Here is a 19,819-nt window from a genome sequence, read left to right as displayed (position 1 = left end):
AGGATTTGAAAGAATTATAAAACAAACATATTTTTCATATTTTTGATGTGAATTTAAGATTAAAACTAGTGTTATGCATGAACATGTGATGAACAACCAAGAACAGGTGAAGAACATATTAGAACAACTAAGAACATTCAAACATATTTAAAGGAATTTAAATGATCATTATCATGCTTTAATCTTAAATTCTCATCATAGCAACACAAGAAACAAGTTACAGAAATGGATTATACTTTCATGCAAGATCTATATGGTGGAAGAGGAGACTCTTGGTAGAGATCCTAAGGGTGGAGGAAAAGAAGAGTTAGGAAAGGAAGAGTGAGTCTCACTCAATACCTTGAGTCTCAGGAAGACCAAGATATGACAAGACTACTCAACTTCACTAGAACTCAAGAGAGGGGAGGAGATGGGAGTTTTTTTGTGTCTTTTGAAATGAAGGAGGGGAAGAGTTTATATAGTAGTGGTGGATGAAATATGATTGGAAGGCTATTTAATGAGAGTTGACAAAGAATTATGAACCTAGACCTCATTTTAGTCTTGGGGAAAATCTGGTGCATTAAATGGAAAGATTGGTGAGAGTAAGGAGCAAGCCAAAATTCGGTTTTCTCGTAGCTGCTATAACAACTTGTAGAGCTAATTTCGAAAAATCATATCTGACTCAATTCTAATCAGAATTGCCTTGTTCTTGTGCTTAAATTGAAGTCCCGGATGTCTAGTTTCTAGAAAAATTAACCTCATTCACAGATTCAAAATATTCTGAGAGATATTGATGAAATAGTGAGCAGAGGTCATTTGATAGAAAATGGTTTTAGCACAATTAACATTAATAGGTCCCAAATTAGCTCCCAATTAACATTAAATGGCTCCAATCACTCCCATTTCAGACTTAATTGGTTCCAAATTTACTCTAATTAAAAGATAATTATACAAATTACTCATTGAATGATTAATGTTTAACTATCTAATTAATTAGGTATATGCAACCTCACCATAAAATGTAGTCCTAACCAATCAAATTATGACACATCATTGATCTCAAATTGATTACACCTATAACCAATTAAAATTAATTGTTCATAATCACATATAGTCGGACTCAATTTGTGATAGTACATCTTAGCCATTAAAACTTGATTTGATGATAACTTTCAATCGGGTGGTCCGATTAGGACTTATGACCAGTCGATTTGATCGTTACGACATCAAGATCATTTTGGTGAAATGAGTCCAATGATCTAATAGCTAGAATCAAGATGCATATTTCCAAAGTAAAAGTACCCTTTTACCCTCCATGTAAGGTTAAATGCGGGTTGCAAAATGGGGTGTCAACACATTGTTGTATTCATGTGTGCTTTGGTGAGCTTAATTGACTTGTCCTTTTATTGCATTCAAGTATTTTTAATTGACCTGTTCTTGTTAATTTTGTGTTGTAGTCGTGGATGAATGTCCACTGTCACTCCCTGGAAATTCACATTCTATGCCAAATGCTCAAGCACCTCAATCCCAATATGATTCTATTAAGGCTGATGGCCAATTTGAAATTGTTAATGTTCCAATTGAATTGGAGGATGATGAAGATTACAATTTAAGTGATTTTTCTGAATCTGATGATGAAATAAATGAAGATTTTGGTATGGAGGATGATGGAATAAATAGAGCAATTAGGGGCAAGCAGCTTGAGGGAGTTTGAAATGGTGAAGAAGACTCAGACCATGGGGACAGTAATGAGTTGAGGAGTGTAGAAGGGTTATTTGATGATGAAGGGGATTCAAGGCCTAGGTTCCTTGAGTTTAACCAACGCACTGGCATGAAAAATGTATAGTTAATGAAGGATCTCAAATTTGCATCACATGTAGTCTTCAAGGAGGCACTCATTTGATATTTAAATTCATGGCTGATTGAGATCCTTTTAAGAATACTGATGTAGCTAATATACTTTTATTTTTCAATATTACTGGAAAAGTGTAATTATTGATTCATTAAGTGCTATTTTTTGGCAAACAATGTACCATTTGTAAGCACTCATTGATATTTCAATTCATGGCAGATTAAGGCATTCATTTTTTGGTGTTTAGGGTATGATATTAGTACATTACAAATTTGAATTACTCTGATGACAAGATTTATTTTCTTTTTTTCTATGGGGATGTAAAAAATTGAAAGTTTTTTTTTTTAATAAAGAAATTGAAGAGGCTTAAAGTTATTGTATAAAGTACAATTCAGACAAAGACTTCCTTATCCCTCATTACAATGCAAAAACAAAAGGTGTACCTAAGAATAATCCCATTTAAGGCAAAAATTAAGCCAAATTGAGAACTACACGAACTTTTTCCTTTGTCATAGTTACAACAGTATCTTGTTAATCACTAAACACTATAAAAAAATGAATCAAATTGGGTACAAAGGTGTGGAAGCAGAATGCTAGTTCCATTCTTATTATGTCACAAACAATTTTTTTAGTACTCATGCATAAATAGTCACTTCAAGTGACATCCAACATTAACACTCGGACTTAAACAAAATCCTCTTATGCTTGGCAACTTTGTTCTTTTTACTACCACTAAGTTTTGGCCTTTCCCTTGTCCTTCTTGCTTCCACTAGCGCTGTTCTTCTCTGTACGACTTTGACTTGATTGCTGAGTATCCATACATGATTGCCAAGTACCCTATATAATAATACAACCACAATATCAATGCATTATTTTGAGGGAGTGATAGTGGACATTCATCCATGACTGCAACATAAAATTAACAAGAAGATCAATAGAAAGAGCTTAATGAAAAAACAAAAAAGAAAAAAAAGAAAAGAAAAGAACAATATAAAGAACACCTTGGAATTGTTCCCTCAAAGCTAGATATTTTTACTGGTCTACTTATTTATATAAAACAATATAGATAAAAAATAAAAAATAAAAAATAAAACTAGTAGGAAAAACTTCAAACAAAGTTGGACACACAACCAATAGCCCAGCAACAACACTTAAAACAACCACCCTCTATGTCACCGAAGTACAAACAGCTACATTTGCAACCACACCTCACAAATACAAGCCCAACATGGCACTCTAACCCCAAGCTTGAAAACTAAATGTAATATCACCACAGCTTTTCAAAATTTTCTTACGCAATCTGTAATTTCAATTGGTTTATATGAAACAATCAAGCACACATAAACCTGGCTATGAACATTATTTTCAAGTAATTGCAAACCCATCTAAAATCCTACCAAACAATGAAAACCCATTAGAACACTGGTCATATCTCTGTTAGGCATTTTATCAAACAGTTGTATAGCATACTCAAAACCAGTTTTAATCAAATGAAAATTTCACCACAGCCAACTCTACGCAATCCACCACAAGTCTTGAAACACTTGGATAAGTGTAAAGTGTAAAGGGTAAGCCCGAAAATTAAACCAAACAAAAAATATTGCAAAAATTCGCACATGGAGATTGAGATTAGAAAAACAGAGAGTAGGAAAAAGAAAAGAAAAGAGCGTACCAGTGGCAAGGCGCTTGCAGGACAAAAACTTCGGCACTGGAGAGAAGGCTGTCACGGCGGTTCAAGATTCTGGTTCCACAGTCTGTCATCTTCCTCTCTCTGAACCTAGCTTTTTCTTTCCCTCCCAACTAAGCTGATTTACCTTTGTAATTTTTGTGTGCTTCTCACGTGATTTGAATGTTAGTTTTTTAACACCAAAGTAGCTGTTTGTTCTTTCCTTATAGTCTTTTGATCTTTTCCACTCAGTGAAACCCTTTTAATTTTTTTTTTCAAGAAATGAAGCGATATCTGATACAATAGGAATTGAAGTTAACCTTAGATCAAAGTTAGGTGTTTGTCTTGCTCTTAAAGTTCAATCATCTTTCATTTCATGCCATCTATGTCCACTTTTTTTCCTATTTTTGTTTTGCTAGGCAATGGTGCTATTTTGGACGTATTTGATATCGAATTATTCACATAATAAATGAGTGAAGATCAATGCCCAAATAATCATAGGGTGAATCCAAACTTCAAAAGTACGTCGTTTTGAATAAAGTGAAAGTTTTTTTTTTTTTTTTTGGTGTAATAAAGATTATTTGTCTATTAACTCAAGGATGAGGACTCATAAATAAATATAACTCAAGCATGAGGAGGCATGCTAATTGCTAAGGTTGACTCCAGACCGGTAGGCTACATAGTTTCAACGAAGCCACTTTCACTATATTTCCAACTATGTTAATGCCTCACTTAGTTACAAGCTCGCATTACTAAACTAGACATTAATTGATGAGTTAGAATGGAAGGCCTTTTAATTTCAATAGTATTTTTAGGAGGCAAATAATTCTGCACATTTAGCGTGCATTTAGTTTGGGCGTTTTGCTCAATTCATGCGTCTTGTTTTTTTTTAATGGGGCTCATGGGTACTATTCATAGACCACCAAACTCAGCAAAACGTAGATTTCTAGGTAAATTTGGGTCCCACAGCACTATTTACACATTTAAAAAATATTTTGCTACAATATTTTTAATAATAAGTTTTCAATTTTCAACAAATAAATGGTATCTAAACACACCTTTAAATTGTGAAATTTGGAGTAATAATTGTTGAATATTTTAAGGAGTAATTTATACTCTTTAACACATGACAAAGGACATGCCAAATGGGGTCTCTTAACTTGAGCTTCCGTAAACAGTAATAATATGTTATATTATATTAGATATATTAGAATTAGATTAGATGTTTTCAGTATTAAAAAAAAAAAAAAAGATTAGATGTGGTAATATGCATTTAGTAAATATTATAATAAGTCGTTGTAAAAAGAATATTTTAATAAGTTAATTTAATTAACAAACTAAAGAGTTTTTCTCCCAAAAAGGAAAAAAAAAAAATTAAAGAGTAAAGAAAACTTGTGATACAGAGCTAGATAACAAAATAAATGAGCCAAATTAGAACACTTTAGTTTTTTATTAGACTGGACTCATCTAACAATTTGGGACTAAAAGAAATATTAAAGGACGTGGTGCTAAGGGTCCGTTTGGATACCACTTATTTTACTAAAAACTAAAAATTAAAAACAGTGTAGCAAAATAATTTTTAAATGTGTAAATAGTGTCGTGGGACCCATTTTTAGTGAAAAAGTTACTAAAAAAAGAGATTTGTGGGTCCCGTGAACAGTGCACGAGAACTACTGATGTGACACATTCCTGTGAAATATTTGCTGGTCAAAGAGTACCGTGTCCCACATGAAACGCGGGTCTCAATTAAAAAAAGAAGGGAAAATGCAAACGCAGTATGAAGAAATACAATCCAAACGTATATTAAAACTCAAGAGTCTTTTGTTGCTCAACTAATATCTTCTAGTGTTTTTAAGAAAAATGTCAAGATTTTAAATTTCTCTTCTCCCATTATCAAATTATTAAAAAATAAATCATGTATTTTATGTTTTGATTAAAAAAATCATGTATATTTTCTCAAAAATCAAATTTAAAACATTAAAGTAGCCATTGCATATTTCCTAAAAAAAATGTAGTTATTGCATAGATCAAATTGAACAAGTTCAAAATAATCTGGACCCCAAGTCTAGGACTGGATCAACCAGCCCAAACCCACATAACAAACCTCAAGCTCCAATCATCCTCAAAATTCCTTATGGCCTCAAAGCCCATACTACAAACAACACCTTAGCAGGCACACCAGGCGTACATTAGCAGCAGCCCTCTTTTATCACCAAAATGCTATTGTTTACTCTCTCTCTCCACTTTCTTATCTATGACTATGATCTATCCTATTTTTATCTTTCATTCTTTCCCATTTCCATTTTCTTTGAATTGCTTTCGAATTCTCACAAATTTTTGATATTTGGGTTTTAACCCAAAAAAAAAAAAAAAGTTAGTGTCTGATTTTGAAGAAAGTTTGGGACTTTGTGAGTTGTGTCTAGTCTGGGAAAGCTTGTTCTTTGAGGTAAGAATCATGGGTTTTAATTAAATCTTCTTAAGGAAGCTTGCTTTGGGCTTAAAAATTAGGCCTTTTTATTGTTATTTATCTATTGAGATAAATGTATCATGGATTGTGGTTTTCAATTGTTGAAATTTGAATGTATGGAACACGTTGAGTTGGTAGTTGGAACTGGAAAAAGATTGGATTTTTATTGCGATTGATTTTTTATTTTTTGAGTTTTGATGTTCTAAAATGTAACATGGGTTTTTGCTTCTTCTAGAAGTTGATTCAAAGACTGAGGTTCAGTTTCCATTTTTGTGTTGTAGACAGTCAAAGATACTGGGGTTTTGTCTGTTGGGGAATCTAACTCTAGGAAAGGCAAATTTAGTGACTGGAATTAGAAAATAGGGTGTTAGTGGGAACAACAAAATTATGGGAATTTTTTGTTTTTTGGTGTTTGATCATGTAAATAAGTAAGACCCAGAAAAAAAAAAAAAAAAAAAAAAAAAAAAAAAAAAAAAAAAAAATTTTTTTTTTTTTTTTTTTTTTTTTTTTTTTTTTATAAAAACATTATTTGTCAATTAACTCAAGGATGAGGACTCATAAATAAATAAATAAATAAATAAAACTCAAGCATGAGGAGGCATGCTAATTGCTAAGGTTGACTCCAGACCGATAGACTACATAGTTTCAACGAAGCCACTTTCAACGAAGATTTGAACTCCAACTTAGTGCAAATCTTCTGTCTCACTTTTTCTACTCCACTCTATACTTCACCAATAAAAACTTGTCACGGGTTCACCTAATTAATTAAATACTATCATTATTGACTTATTAATACTACCGTTATTAATTAATAGTAATATTTAATTAATTAGGTGTACACGTGGCACGTTTTTATTGGTGGAGTATAGAGTGAAGCAGGAAAAGTGGGAGAGAAGATTTGAGCTCCCATTGTCACTATATTTCCAACTATGTTAATGCCTCACTTAGTTACAAGCTCACATTACTAAACTAGACATTAATCGATGAGTTAGAATGGAAGGCCTTTTAATTTCAATAGTATTTTTAGGAGGCAAATAATTCTGCACATTTAGCGTGCATTTGGTTTGGGCGTTTTGCTCAATTTGTGAGTCTTGCGTTTTTTTAGTGGGTCTCATAGATACTATTTACGGACCACCAAACTCAGCAAAACACAGATTTCTAGGTAAATTTGGGTCCCATAGCACTATTTACACCTTTAAAAATTATTTTGCTACAGTGTTTTTAACAATAAATTTTCAGTTTTTAGCAAATAAACGGTATCTAAACACACCTTTAAATTGTGAAATTTGGAGTAATAATTGTTGAATATTTTAAGGAGTAATTTATACTCTTTAACACATGACAAAGGACATGACAAATGAGGTCTCTTAACTTGAGCTTCCGTAAACAGTAATAATATTTTATATTATATTAGATATATTAGAATTAGATTAGATGTTTTCAATAAAAAAAAAAATTAGATTAGATGTAGTAATATGCATTTAGTAAATATTATAATAAGCCGTTGTAAAAAGAATATTTTAATAAGTTAATTTAATTAACAAACTAAAGAGTTTTTCTCCAAAAAAATAAAAATAAAATAAAGAGTAAAGAAAACTTGTGATATAGAGCTAGATAACAAAATAAATGAGCCAAATTAGAACACTTTAGTTTTTGATTAGACTGGACTCATCTAACAATTTGGGACTAAAAGAAATATTAAAGGACATGGTGCTGAGGGTTCGTTTGGATACCGCTTATTTTATTGAAAACTGAAAATTAAAAATACTGTAACAAAATAATTTTTAAATGTATAAATAGTGCTGTGGGACTCATTTTTAATAAAAAAGTTGCTGAAAAAAGAGGTTTGTGAGTCCCGTGAACAGTGCACGAAACTCACTGATGTGACACATTCCTGTGAAATATTTGCTGGTCAAAGAGTACCGTGTCCCACGTGAAACGCGGGTCTCAATAAATAAAAAAATAAAAAAGAAAAAAAAAGAAAAGGAAAATGCAAACGCAACATGGAGAAACACAATCCAAACGCATATTAAGACTCAAGAGTCTTTTGTTGCTCAACTGATATCTTCTCGCATTTCTAAGAAAAATGTTAAGATTTTAAATTTCTCTTCTCTCAATTATCAAATTATTAAAAAATAAATCTTGTTTTTTATTTTTTGATTAAAAAAATCATGTATATTTTCTCAAAAATCAAATTTAAGACATTAAAATAGCCATTGCATATTTCCTAAAAAAAAAAGTAATTATTGCATAGATCAAACCCAACATCAAATTGAACAGGTTCAAAATAATCTGGACCCCAAGTCTAGGACTGGATCAACCAGCCCAAACCCACATAACAAACCTCAATCTCTAATCATCCTCAAAATTCCTTATGGCCTCAAAGCCCATGCTACAAACAACACCTTAGCAGGCACACCAGGCGTACATTAGCAGCAGCCCTTTTTTATCCCCAAAATGCTATTGTTTACTCTCTCTCCACTTTCTTATCTATGACTATGATCTATCCTATTTTTATCTTTCATTCTTTCCCATTTCCATTTTCTTTGAATTGCTTTCGAATTCTCACAAATTTTTGATATTTGGGTTTTAACCAAAAAAAAAGAAGAAGTTAGTGTCTGATTTTGAAGAAAGTTTGGGACTTTGTGAGTTGTGTCTAGTCTGGGAAAGCTTGTTCTTTGAGGTAAGAATCATGGGTTTTAATTAAATCTTCTTAAGGAAGCTTGCTTTGGGCTTAAAAATTAGGCCTTTTTATTGTTATTTATCTTTTGAGATAAATGTATCATGGATTGTCGTTTTCAATTGTTGAAATTTGAATGTATGGAACAGGTTGAGTTGGTAGTTGGAACTGGAAAAAGATTGGATTTTTATTGCGATTGATTTTTTATTTTTTGAGTTTTGATGTTCTAAAATGTAACATGGGTTTTTGCTTCTTCTAGAAGTTGATTCAAAGACTGAGGTTCAGTTTCCATTTTTCTGTTGTAGACAGTCAAAGATACTGGGGTTTTGTCTATTGGGAAATCTAACTCTAGGAAAGGCAAATTAGTGACTGTAATTAGAAAATAGGGTGTTAGTGGGAACAACAAAATTATGGGAATTTTTTGTTTTTTGGTGTTTGATCATGTAAATAAGTAAGACCCAAAAAAAAAAAAAAAAAAAAAAAAAGGAGGAATCAGTGGATTGGAGCTAGAAACTGAGATTTTTTAGTGTTGTTTTTCTGGGTATTGTTTGTGGTTGATCTATAATTGTTGCTAAAATGGATGACACTGAGGATGATGCAAGGTATCCTCCAAACCCCTATGCTGTGAGTTACCAGCAGGGTTATGGTTCCTCGAGTCGACAGAAACTTTCTGTTCGGAATGCTCCATATTCTCGGCCAGTTGGTAATCAATATGTTGATGAGGAGGATGATATGGATGAAGATGACGAAGAAGAATTGGGAGAGGAGGAAGAGACCGATGATCTGAGTAATGGTTTTCGTAATGTGCACAAAGATTTGATGGATGATGATGAGGACGAAGAGGAGGATGAGGAGGAGGACGACGACGAAGATGATGATAAGCAGAAAAGTTTTAGTCAAAGGATTGAAGATGTTGATTTGGAAAGGCACCCAAAAAAGCGGAAGTTGAAGAGTTTGGTTTCTAGTTACGAATTTGCTCCTCGTGTACCTCCACCATCAGCTGCAGCCCCACCTCCCGCAGCTCCAAAACCATCGTTTGGTGGCCGTAATTCACTAACTGATTGGACTGAGCGTGAGACGTTTGTTTTACTAGATGCTTGGGGTGACCGGTTTCTTCATCGTGGGAGGAAGAGTCTTCGGTCTGAGGAGTGGCAAGAAGTTGCAGAGAAGGTATCAGAAATTTCAAAAATTGAGAGGACAGATACTCAGTGTAGGAATCGGTTGGATACATTGAAGAAGAAGTACAAAAAAGAGAAGATGAGGATGGCTGAGACGGGTGATGCCATGAGCAAATGGGTTTATTTTAAGAAGATGGATGTGTTGCTGTCATCACCACCACAGCAAGCAGGCCTCTCCTGTGGTATGGATTCGGGGGAGTATGTATTTATGAATCCTAAAGTTTATTTGAATCGTGCAAATGGGTTGGATGAGATGAGAGATAGTCCTGGGAATTCAGAACCTACTGATCGTGAGGAGGATGATTCAGATGGACTTCCACCCAAGAAAAGGAAGTTTGGAAGGGTCAATGATGAGGGGTCTTCCTTTAGATTGCTTGCTGATTCCATTCACAAGTTCAGTGAGATATATGAGAAGATTGAGACTAACAAGAGGCAGCAGATGGTGGAGCTAGAGAAGATGAGAATGGATTTCCATAGGGAATTGGAGATGCAGAAGAGGCAGATCCTGGAGAGAGCGCAGACTGAAATAGCGAAAATTAGACGAGGCGATGATGAGGAGAATGATATCTCTGCTGAAAATGCCAGTGGTTGATGTTTTGAGACCTAATTAGCATTCTGTGATGTTAATTAGCATGTCAACTACTACTACTTGTATAGTCATTGAGGGCCTTTTTGCCCCTATTAATATTTATCTATTAGGCAGTAATATTGCTGGATATGTTGTATTAGAAGAAATAACAAAAAATTAAGTGGATCACTACAATTTGGTGTGTTGCTTGTGGGAATTTTGTTTTACTTGTCTTTTTGGGTAGTAAACTTCTATCTATATGAATATCCATTTATAGCATTTGAGCTCAGATATAAGAAGTTGATAGGAATATTAATATTAATATCAGTTCCTGTGTTGGGTAATGCCTCTAGGTGCATGATAAGTAATCTGCTTGCTTTTTGATGTTTTCCTTCACAAGTTCCATGATGTATATTAAAACTTGTTTGTTCTTTCCTTGTAATCTTTTGATCTTTTCCGCTCCAGTAAAATCCTTTTCTATAGCCCTTTTTTCTTTTCAAGAAGTTAAGCAATATCTGATACACTTGGAGTTGAAGTTAGCCTTAGATCAAAGTTAGGTGCGTGTCTTGCTCTTAAGAGGCAAAAGACAAGGTCATGTCTTGCTCTTTACCATTCAAAGGTATCAACTACTTATAAAGCGCAATCATCTTTCATTTCATGCAATCTATTTCCACTTTTTTCTCCTATTCTAGTTATGCCAGGCAATAGTGTTAATTTTGGACGTATTTGATAGGGAATTATTCACACAATAGAAGTGAAGATCAATGCCCAAAGAAAGTCCCACAAGAGATGCCGTAATAATAGTATAGTTGTAATAGTGAGCATGCATTTGGAACCAAGTGTGTAAATGATCTCTAAAGTTTATTCCAAGAGCTAACTTATACAACAATTTGTACGCAACGTCTTCGAAGCATATGCTTATTGCTTAAGCACATTACTCGAGTTTTTCTTATAAGGGAAGTACCAAAATGCATTTTGAGAAGTTTTAATTGACTCGTGCAGTGTTTCTTATATATATTCTTTAATACTGGTGTAATCTAGACCTCCATCATATTGAGCATCTAGAATAATTAATTCCTAATAGAATAGAAGGTGAACATTCGGTTCAACGTAATAATAAGAGAAAAGAAAATACTAGGAACTTCAGCAGGCAATGTTGACCACAGTAACACTAGCCACATTGTTAAAACATTAAAATGATGAGCCTGGTCATGGTCAAATGGAAAAAAATTGCGTAAATGAATAATGGAAGCGACTTTTTATGCAACTTTTTATGTTCTTTAAGGTTCTCTTTTGAAAATTTTAAGAAAACCTTCAAGATGGGAAAAAAAGAAAAAGTGATATGATTGATTTTTTTATTATGATCAATTCAGTTTTCATTGTTTTTTGTCCCCCCACCCCTCTTTAGGTGTTAGATTTTCATTGTTCGAAAGAATATAAAAGGCTGCATAAAGATATATTTTAGTGGCAATTTGCATCCCTTTTAATAGTGCACTCAAGCAGTTTCAAATCAAAATCTTCAGTTGTGTTATGTTCATGCTAGAGTTATAAAGCTCAACTTAGGTGAAACATTGTATAAATCTCTTTGTTGCATTACTGACTTCTCAGATTTTCCCTTCATAACAATAAGAAGTCTGATGAGTGATGACCCACAAGCTGAACAAAAATTTAAGCTTCCGTTTGGCTGGACTGACAATAATCTTAGGAGAACAGATGTGCAAGCTTCTTTTATTCACTTTAAAAGCTCTATAAACATTTTCTTTTACATCAAATTTAGACAACAAGTTGTCAGGAGTTGCAAATAACAAAATCCCAAACTGAGCCTTTACCTAACTAATTTCATTGGTATCCATCCCTATGGTTTCTTCATAAGAACTATGAAGTGAATCAACATGGATTGGAAAACATCTTGCAACTTCTTATATGCAAACTTTTCACTGTTCCGTTTCTGGGAAACAGCATGGCCATGAATTTTCTCTCCAGAGGAAATGATGACCGAGCAGCAAGAATCTAAACTAATTTATAAGATCTTCTAATACTATTAGATTCCCAGCCATTCAATTACCCAATTTGTCTCTTAAATCATCTGACAAGGTAATGCGAGGTGTTGGAGCAGAGAGCAATTTTCATTTGAAATATTACACAGACAGAACTACTTATGAATAGGATCTTCCGCAATTTGTTTGTGGAGAAACAATCTTCTCCAATTCAACCAATATTTCTCAGTTCGATATTAATTTGCCACACCAGGTCTCCTGTGGGTTTCAATCACCCAATCTGATCAAACCACAACCACTATCCGTAGCTCGACATTTGTGGCTCTCTTGCACACATTCTGAGTTGATATAAACAAGGAAAGATGACCTTGCTTCCACTACCTAAGAGTGATAGTCTGACCTGCAGACAAGTTGATATTTTCAAGAGAGAGGTCAGCAAAATCAATTAAGACTATTTAGGGGAAATGATGAAATCATGAAAGATTAATATGCTATTACTTTGCAAATTCGCCTATTCAAGAATTATTTTATTGGGTCCTCGTGTGAAGTCCTATTGAAGTGAAAGTAGTGCCCTTTTAATGGTCTAAGTATGAGTCTTTTAGGGTTAAAACAGTTTTTAATTTGGGTTTTTATTTTATTAGTTATGGTCAGTTTTATATTGAGGGGCAAATCTGTAATTTCTGCAATTCCTGCGAATTAAGGGTATTTTGGTAATTTTGTTGAGTCTCGAATTTTCTAGGGTTTTAAGTATCTTAGGTTTATTTACTTTGGGTCCAAGTTAGTATTTATTAGGTTTTATTAGTAATCCTAATACTAGTAGATATCATATTACTACTAGTACAAGTAAGAGTCTTTATATATATTGTGCTCAATGTATTCAAAGAAAACAGAATGAGTTGATTAATAAAATTGAGTGTTTTGAGCAATAGGCACATTGGCCTTTGTTGTTTATTTCTCTTTCTCCCTTTTCTTTATTTTCTCTTCTTTCTTTCTAGGGTTACTGTTCATGGGTACTGTTCACACAGTCCCTAAACATCCCTAGCTTCTCTCTAATGCTTCTTCTTTCCTACCCTAAATCCACCACAACTAAAAGTAGACAAATCTCTAATTTTTCCTGCATAAGGAAAAAAGGTCTATATAAAGAAACATGCATGGCTATAGAGAAAAAAACAAGTTCCACAGGCATGCAAACTTAATACTAGTGCCTACTTAAGTGGGAAAAAATGTAAACAACAAAATCATTCATGTTGCTATAAACAAAAAACAAGTTACACAGGCATGCAAACTTATTACAAGTTCCTTAGAATAACACCATTCTCCTCACAGCCAATTGTATCAGAAGGCCACACATATAATCTGATCAAAAGAGCTTTAAGCATACCTCATTTATACTTCCCCTTTTCCCCTATCGAGGGTTTTAGACTAATAGCACCTATGGCCTCATTTAAAATGCTTTAAGGTCACCGGATTTTAGGCTCATCAAAATGTGAATCTCCAGGTGAAATCCACTTAGAGCAATAATGTCACATGCCCCCAAGGAGTGTTTACCAACATCTCAGATTTTCTTTATAAAGAGACAACGTATGGCTACAACAAGCGTAACTATTAATTCAGATCACACAATTCAGCACTTCAGCACAAAGTTTTTCTGTAGGAAGAGGCACTACAGCATGCTAAAATAACAACAACAAAGACTAACTCCCAACAGCATACTAAAAGGCAATAAAGAAACTAGATGACAGTTTTTTTTATAAGTATTTGCAACAAAGATATCAGACAAGAAACTAGAAGATAATGAAGGATTGAATCACTGCTCCCAATATAAACAGATACAGCATGCTCACACATAAGCACGTTCAATGAGTTAAATACAAAATATGCACAAATGATGCATACCATTTGTGCAGAAAAACCTTTTCCTTTTCATATTAACAATTGTGAAACCAAAGAAAATGAAAAAGGAATACGTATGGCATACCTAGCTTTTTCACAAAGTGATGGGATCATGAACATCATCGACCTTACCAACCGCCTCAAGTATTGATGAGTAAGTGATGAGATCATATTTAAAACCTTTTGAATTCATTTCTTTCATCAGCTTAGCAGCTTCCTCAAACATACCAGATCGGCTGAGACAGCCAAGAAGAGTGTTATAAGAAACTGCATCTGGCTTATTCTTTGAATGCATCATCTTTGTAAACATCTCCATAGCCCGCTTTGGGCCACCAGTTCTAGACAAACCATTTAGAATGATATTATGCGAGTTTAAGTCTGGATTGCAACCATTTTCTTCCATGGTTCTAAGCAAGGAATGAGCTTCATCTATCATTCCAGCCCTTACCATCCCTGACATGAGTGCATTATAAGCATAAACATCAGGAATGCATCCAAGTATCTTCATCTCATTAAAAAGATCTACAGCTTCACTTAGACGCCCGCATTTTCCAAAGTGCTTGATCATTACAGCATACACCCGAGCACTTGAACGCCCACAGTTCTCTTTCAATTCTTGAAATAACTCATTTGCAGCTTCATACCGTCTTGCTTTTCCAAGACTATCTATCAGGCTGCAATAGGCAGCTGGACTAGGAGGAAAACCCTTTTCATCCATCTCTTCAAGAAGCAATAAAGCTTTCTCAACTCTATTAGTTTTGCAAAAACCATCAATAAGAATTGAATATGTAAACGAGCTGGGAGCAATGCCATTTGCCTTCATTTTCTCAAACCATAAAGAAGCCTCAGAAACTGGAGCTTTGGATTCAAATAAAGCTTTTAGTACAGTGTTATACGTCACAACATTTGGTTTGCACTGAAAAGACTCCATTTCATCAAAAATCTTAAGAGCATCTTGCAAATGACCTGCTCTTCCCAAAATGTTTATCATATTGTTTATGAGCACAACATCCGGCTTACAACCGTCTTTGAGCATATTCAAATATATACTGTAAGCCTCTTCAATCCTCCGAGCTTTCCCAAGCCCCTTTATCAATTCTGTGTAAGTGAACACAGTTGGAGCACACCCTTTTTCTTTCATCTCCTGGACTAGACCCAAAGCTTTCTCTATGCTACCTAACTTGAAATAAATTCCCAACAATGTTGTATAAATCTTTGCAGTGGGCTGTAGGCCATTCTCCTTCATCTCATCAAACAACCTAATGGCAGAATCCTCACGACCTAGCTTCCCAAATGTTGATATAAGTGCACTATACGTCACTGTATCTGGGAAACAGTTGCCCTCATTGCACATCTCATTGTAGAGCTCATGGACCTTTTCATGATGACCTTCTTGCATCAGCATCAAGATCATGGTATTGTAAGTGTTTGCCGTGGGTTTGCACTTGCGACCTTTTATCTGGTAGAAGACAGAAAGCGCCTTGTTAACCATCTTAGCCTTACCCAAGACTTTCACAATCTCAGATAATTCAGCTGGACCAAGAATACATGTACTCCTAACCATCTCCTGAACTGTCTTCCACATTTCACCATTCAAAGTTCCTCCTCTTCCCAGCCCACTTGAAAAACTGAATCTTAACATTGACCTCAACATCTATCTTTAGAACCTCACGTACCAAGCGATGATCCACTCTCAACTTTAGTACTTCCAATGCCTTTTCTGCATCAGGTCCCCACTTGAATATTTTCAAAATCCTTATAAATCTCTCATCCAATGTCCGAACTGCAGGGTCCTTCCTTGGTAGCTTTCCCCTCATGGGCAAGTTGTGCATTTCATCTTTTGGAGTAGACAATTGAAACATTTGAACAATCTCATTCTCTGCTAGCTCAAACCCAAAGAACACAATCAAAACAAAAATGTCAGCACACTCAAAAGTCAAAAGTCAGTAATATCCATTTATTTCTTTCCATGCTTTGCTTAACATCAATGCATTAAGATAATAAACCCCTCACCCGTTTGTTTAATTCTTTCACAGAGATGAGACAAAGTAGATATTGATCGCTTTGAAGCAATTGATCCAACAATCATCCTTGCCATTTGCCAAAGAGTTTAGAAATTCACAATACACTCCACGCAGTAAAAAATCTAAGCTACTTCTAGTGCTCATCTTATTGAATGGAGAATTGGGTTTGCTTCATAGTAACCATTCTGATACACAAAAAGTAAAAATATAAAATATATCATTTCAATATCTAACAACAGTATATACTAACATATATCCAAGTTGATTTTCCTTTCCCACCAAATACTACTGCAACTACAAATAAAACCCAAACACCACAGTGCTTGTTTTGCTGCGGATAGGAAATGAATTTGAAATTCAGACTCTTAAAGAGTAGGAATGATTCAAAGTTACATGTCTTCAGTTAGGAATGAACCTGAAATTCCAAACTTGGATGCACAATAACTAAAAATTAAAGGAAAAAAAAAACGGAGAGAAAAATAGAGCTTTATAAAATACTTCATGAATGGATATAGTTTCGAACAACCTTAAAAAGAACCAAAAAAATCATCAAATACTTCACTAAGGCATTTCCACAAACAGTTGGTAGACGGTATAAGAAAGCAATTTCACTCAACGCTAATGTATGCGTTCGTGTATACACACACACACACACACACACATATATATAGAGAGAGAGAGAGAGAGAGAGAGAGAGAGAGAGACCTGATTTTTGAGGAATACTATAACCATTACTAACTGAGAAGAAGTGTTAAACTTACAGGCTAGTTTCTCACAAAATCTCAGACGCAAGAGGTAGAGGAAAAGGGGTTTTGTAACTTGGGCTGGGTGGGTTCACGTTCCGGACTTCAAAGTGACTCAGCCCGTATATCCATTTCTAGGCCCACCAAGAATCGCTGCTCTATGTGTGTATACTTATAACATGGTGTCAATTCAGATTAGCATGTCGCGTCGGGGTAAGTGTATTTGATTAAATGACTCAACTTGAATCCGACTAATTTAATAATCGTGTTATGATCCTTCAACTCTAACTTGACCTGTTAATAAGATAAATTGACCTGACCCAACCTACTTGACACGTTTAATAAACAGGTCATGTTGGGTTGACACAAATATAACACAATTTATCTCAACCTGAATAATATTAAATATAACATCTATCTAGATTTTTTTTTCATCCTCAAAATAGTGCATACACTTCAAGTCTTCAGCCCACATTCAAAATAATATAGTTTAACAAAAATATAATATCTATCTATAAATAAATTCTTTACACCCCAAAAGAAGTGCATATACTTTAACTCAAATTCAAAATAACATAATTTAACAAAAATATAATATCCACAGGGTTTGTAAAGTTTCAATTTCCAATTATATCATTTGTAAGTTTTTGTAATTACTCACTTTTCTTTTTAAATTTAAAATATAGGTTGGATATAAAAGGTATTTGACAAATCTAAAATAAAATGAATATTTATTTGTTATACTAGTTAAACGGGTTGTGTTAAATGGGTCATTTCGAGTTGACACAAATAAATTGGCTGTCAAATGTGTCTATTATGGGTTACGCGGATTGACCCGCTTATGACAAGTTTCTTATCATGTCGCTTTCGGGTTGACCCGTTTATGACCTAAACCCGCTAAGGCTCAACCCTAACCTACAAAAACCCATGTTGGGTTCGTGTCATGTTCGCAGGTTGGATCGATCATTAACACCCATATATACACTTGGTGAATGTATTTTCAATGTTGTCCTCTTGGTTTTTATTAGCATATCATTTAGTGTGCATTTGGCTCCAGCATAAAAAGTCAGTTTATTTTACTATTTAACTTATTTTTATTACTATTTATGGGCCACACTGCACTTTTTGGTAATATTTATGGGTCTCACTGTATTATTTCAGCTAATTTTTACTTTTATCTACAATACTTTCAACAAAAAAAAAAAAAAAAATTCCAAGCAATGGATTAAAGCCATGTATGTGGTCGAGTCATGTTCAAAGTTCCTCCTCTTCCCAGCCCACTTGAAAAACTGAATCTTAACATTGACCTCAACATCTATCTTTAGAACCTCACGTACCAAGCGATGATCCACTCTCAACTTTAGTACTTCCAATGCCTTTTCTGCATCAGGTCCCCACTTGAATATTTTCAAAATCCTTATAAATCTCTCATCCAATGTCCGAACTGCAGGGTCCTTCCTTGGTAGCTTTCCCCTCATGGGCAAGTTGTGCATTTCATCTTTCGGAGTAGATAATTGAAACATTTGAACAACCTCATTCTCTGCTAGCTCAAACCAAAAGAACACAATCAAAACAAAAATGTCAGCACACTCAAAAGTCAAAAGTCAGTAATATCCATTTATTTCTTTCCATGCTTTGCTTAACATCAATGCATTAAGATAATAAACCCCTTACCCGTTTGTTTAATTCTTTCACAGAGATGAGACAAAGTAGATATTGATCGCTTTGAAGCAATTGATCCAACAATCATCCTTGCCATTTGCCAAAGAGTTTAGAAATTCACAATACACTCCACACAGTAAAAAAGCTAAGCTACTTCTAGTGCTCATCTTATTGAATGGAGAATTGGGTTTGCTTCATAGTAACCATTCTGATACACAAAAAGTAAAAATATAAAATATATCATTTCAATATCTAACAACAGTATATCCAAGTTGATTTTCCTTTCCCACCAAATACTACAGCAACTACAAATAAAACCCAAACACCACAGTGCTTGTTTTGCTGCGGATAGGAAATGAATTTGAAATTCAGACTCTTAAAGAGTAGGAATGATTCAAAGCTACATGTCTTCAGTTTGGAATGAACTTGAAATTCCAAACTTGGAAGCACAATAACTAAAAATTAAAGGAAAAAAAAAAAAAAAAAGAGAGAGAAAAATAGAGCTTTATAAATACTTCATGAATGGATATAGTTTCGAACAAGCTTAAAAAGAACCAAAAAAATCATCAAATACTTCACTAAGGCATTTCCACAAACAGTTGGTAGACGCTATAAGAAAGCACTTTCACTCAACGCTAATGTATGCGTTCGTGTGTGTATATACATAGAGAGAGAGAGAGAGAGAGAGAGAGAGACCTGATTTTTGAGGAATACTATAACTATTACTAACTGAGAAGAAAGTGTTAAACTTACAGGCTAGTTTCTCACAAAATCTCAGACGCAAGAGGTAGAGGAAAAGGGGTTTTGTAACTTGGGCTGGGTTGGGTCACGTTCTGGACTTCAAAGTGACTCAGCCCGTAATCCATTTCAAGGCCCACCAAGAATCGCTGCTGTGTGTGTATACTGCATACACAGTGTGTCAATTCGGATTAGCGTGTCGGGTTTGTGTCGTATCGAGGTAAGGGTATTTGATTAAATAGCTCAACTCAATTCCGACTAATTTAATAATTGTGTTATGATCCTTCAACCCTAACATGACCTGTTAATAAGGCAAGTTGACCCAACTCAACCTACTTGACACGTTTAATAAACGGGTCGTGTTGGGTTAAC

At 34.3% G+C, this 19,819-nt stretch overlaps 2 protein-coding genes and 1 long non-coding RNA gene across 3 annotated transcripts; 1 reads left to right on the top strand and 2 right to left on the bottom strand.

The window, feature by feature from the left end:
* Window positions 1-2,359: 2,359 nt before the first annotated feature.
* LOC136065457 (uncharacterized) lies at window positions 2,360-3,983 on the bottom strand. Its single transcript, XR_010627081.1, has 2 exons — window positions 3,504-3,983; window positions 2,360-2,668 (listed from the first exon to the last, which is right to left on the bottom strand). It is a non-coding gene; the product is annotated as an uncharacterized LOC136065457 (long non-coding RNA).
* Window positions 3,984-8,432: 4,449 nt separating this feature from the next.
* LOC112008296 (trihelix transcription factor ENAP1) lies at window positions 8,433-10,585 on the top strand. The gene is made up of 2 exons (XM_024040630.2): window positions 8,433-8,647; window positions 8,794-10,585. Exon 2 carries the CDS (start codon window positions 9,221-9,223, stop codon window positions 10,412-10,414), a length of 1,194 nt encoding a protein of 397 aa, XP_023896398.1. The 5' UTR covers window positions 8,433-8,647; window positions 8,794-9,220; the 3' UTR covers window positions 10,415-10,585.
* A 1,501-nt stretch (window positions 10,586-12,086) lies between these two features.
* Window positions 12,087-19,510, bottom strand: LOC112008298 (pentatricopeptide repeat-containing protein At3g16010). Its single transcript, XM_065768652.1, has 5 exons — window positions 19,406-19,510; window positions 18,722-18,917; window positions 18,242-18,587; window positions 14,366-15,887; window positions 12,087-12,787 (listed from the first exon to the last, which is right to left on the bottom strand). The coding sequence occupies exons 2-4, from the start codon at window positions 18,804-18,806 to the stop codon at window positions 14,375-14,377; spliced, it is 1,944 nt and encodes a 647-aa protein (XP_065624724.1). The 5' UTR covers window positions 18,807-18,917; window positions 19,406-19,510; the 3' UTR covers window positions 12,087-12,787; window positions 14,366-14,374.
* Window positions 19,511-19,819: the final 309 nt, after the last annotated feature.

The sequence above is a fragment of the Quercus suber genome, unplaced genomic scaffold (genome assembly GCF_002906115.3).
Source record: "Quercus suber isolate HL8 unplaced genomic scaffold, Cork oak 2.0 scaffold_981, whole genome shotgun sequence".
Classification (NCBI taxonomy): Eukaryota; Viridiplantae; Streptophyta; class Magnoliopsida; order Fagales; family Fagaceae; genus Quercus; species Quercus suber.
The sequence above is the reverse complement of the archived record's forward strand: the minus strand, read 5'-3'. Positions and strand labels throughout refer to the sequence as shown.

What these genes read in the sequence shown, in the direction of transcription:
- LOC112008298 (XM_065768652.1), bottom strand. Translation starts at nt 18,806, where the DNA reads ATGGCAAGGATGATTGTTGGATCAATTGCTTCAAAGCGATCAATATCT. An exon ending in TGAAAGAATTAAACAAACGG is followed by an intron (nt 18,588 to 18,721) that starts GTAAGGGGTTTA and finishes TTGAGCTAGCAG; the next exon opens with AGAATGAGGTTGTTCAAATG. An exon ending in GAATTTTTTTTTTTTTTTTT is followed by an intron (nt 15,888 to 18,241) that starts GTTGAAAGTATT and finishes TGGGCTGGGAAG; the next exon opens with AGGAGGAACTTTGAATGGTG.
- LOC112008296 (XM_024040630.2), top strand. Translation starts at nt 9,221, where the DNA reads ATGGATGACACTGAGGATGATGCAAGGTATCCTCCAAACCCCTATGCT.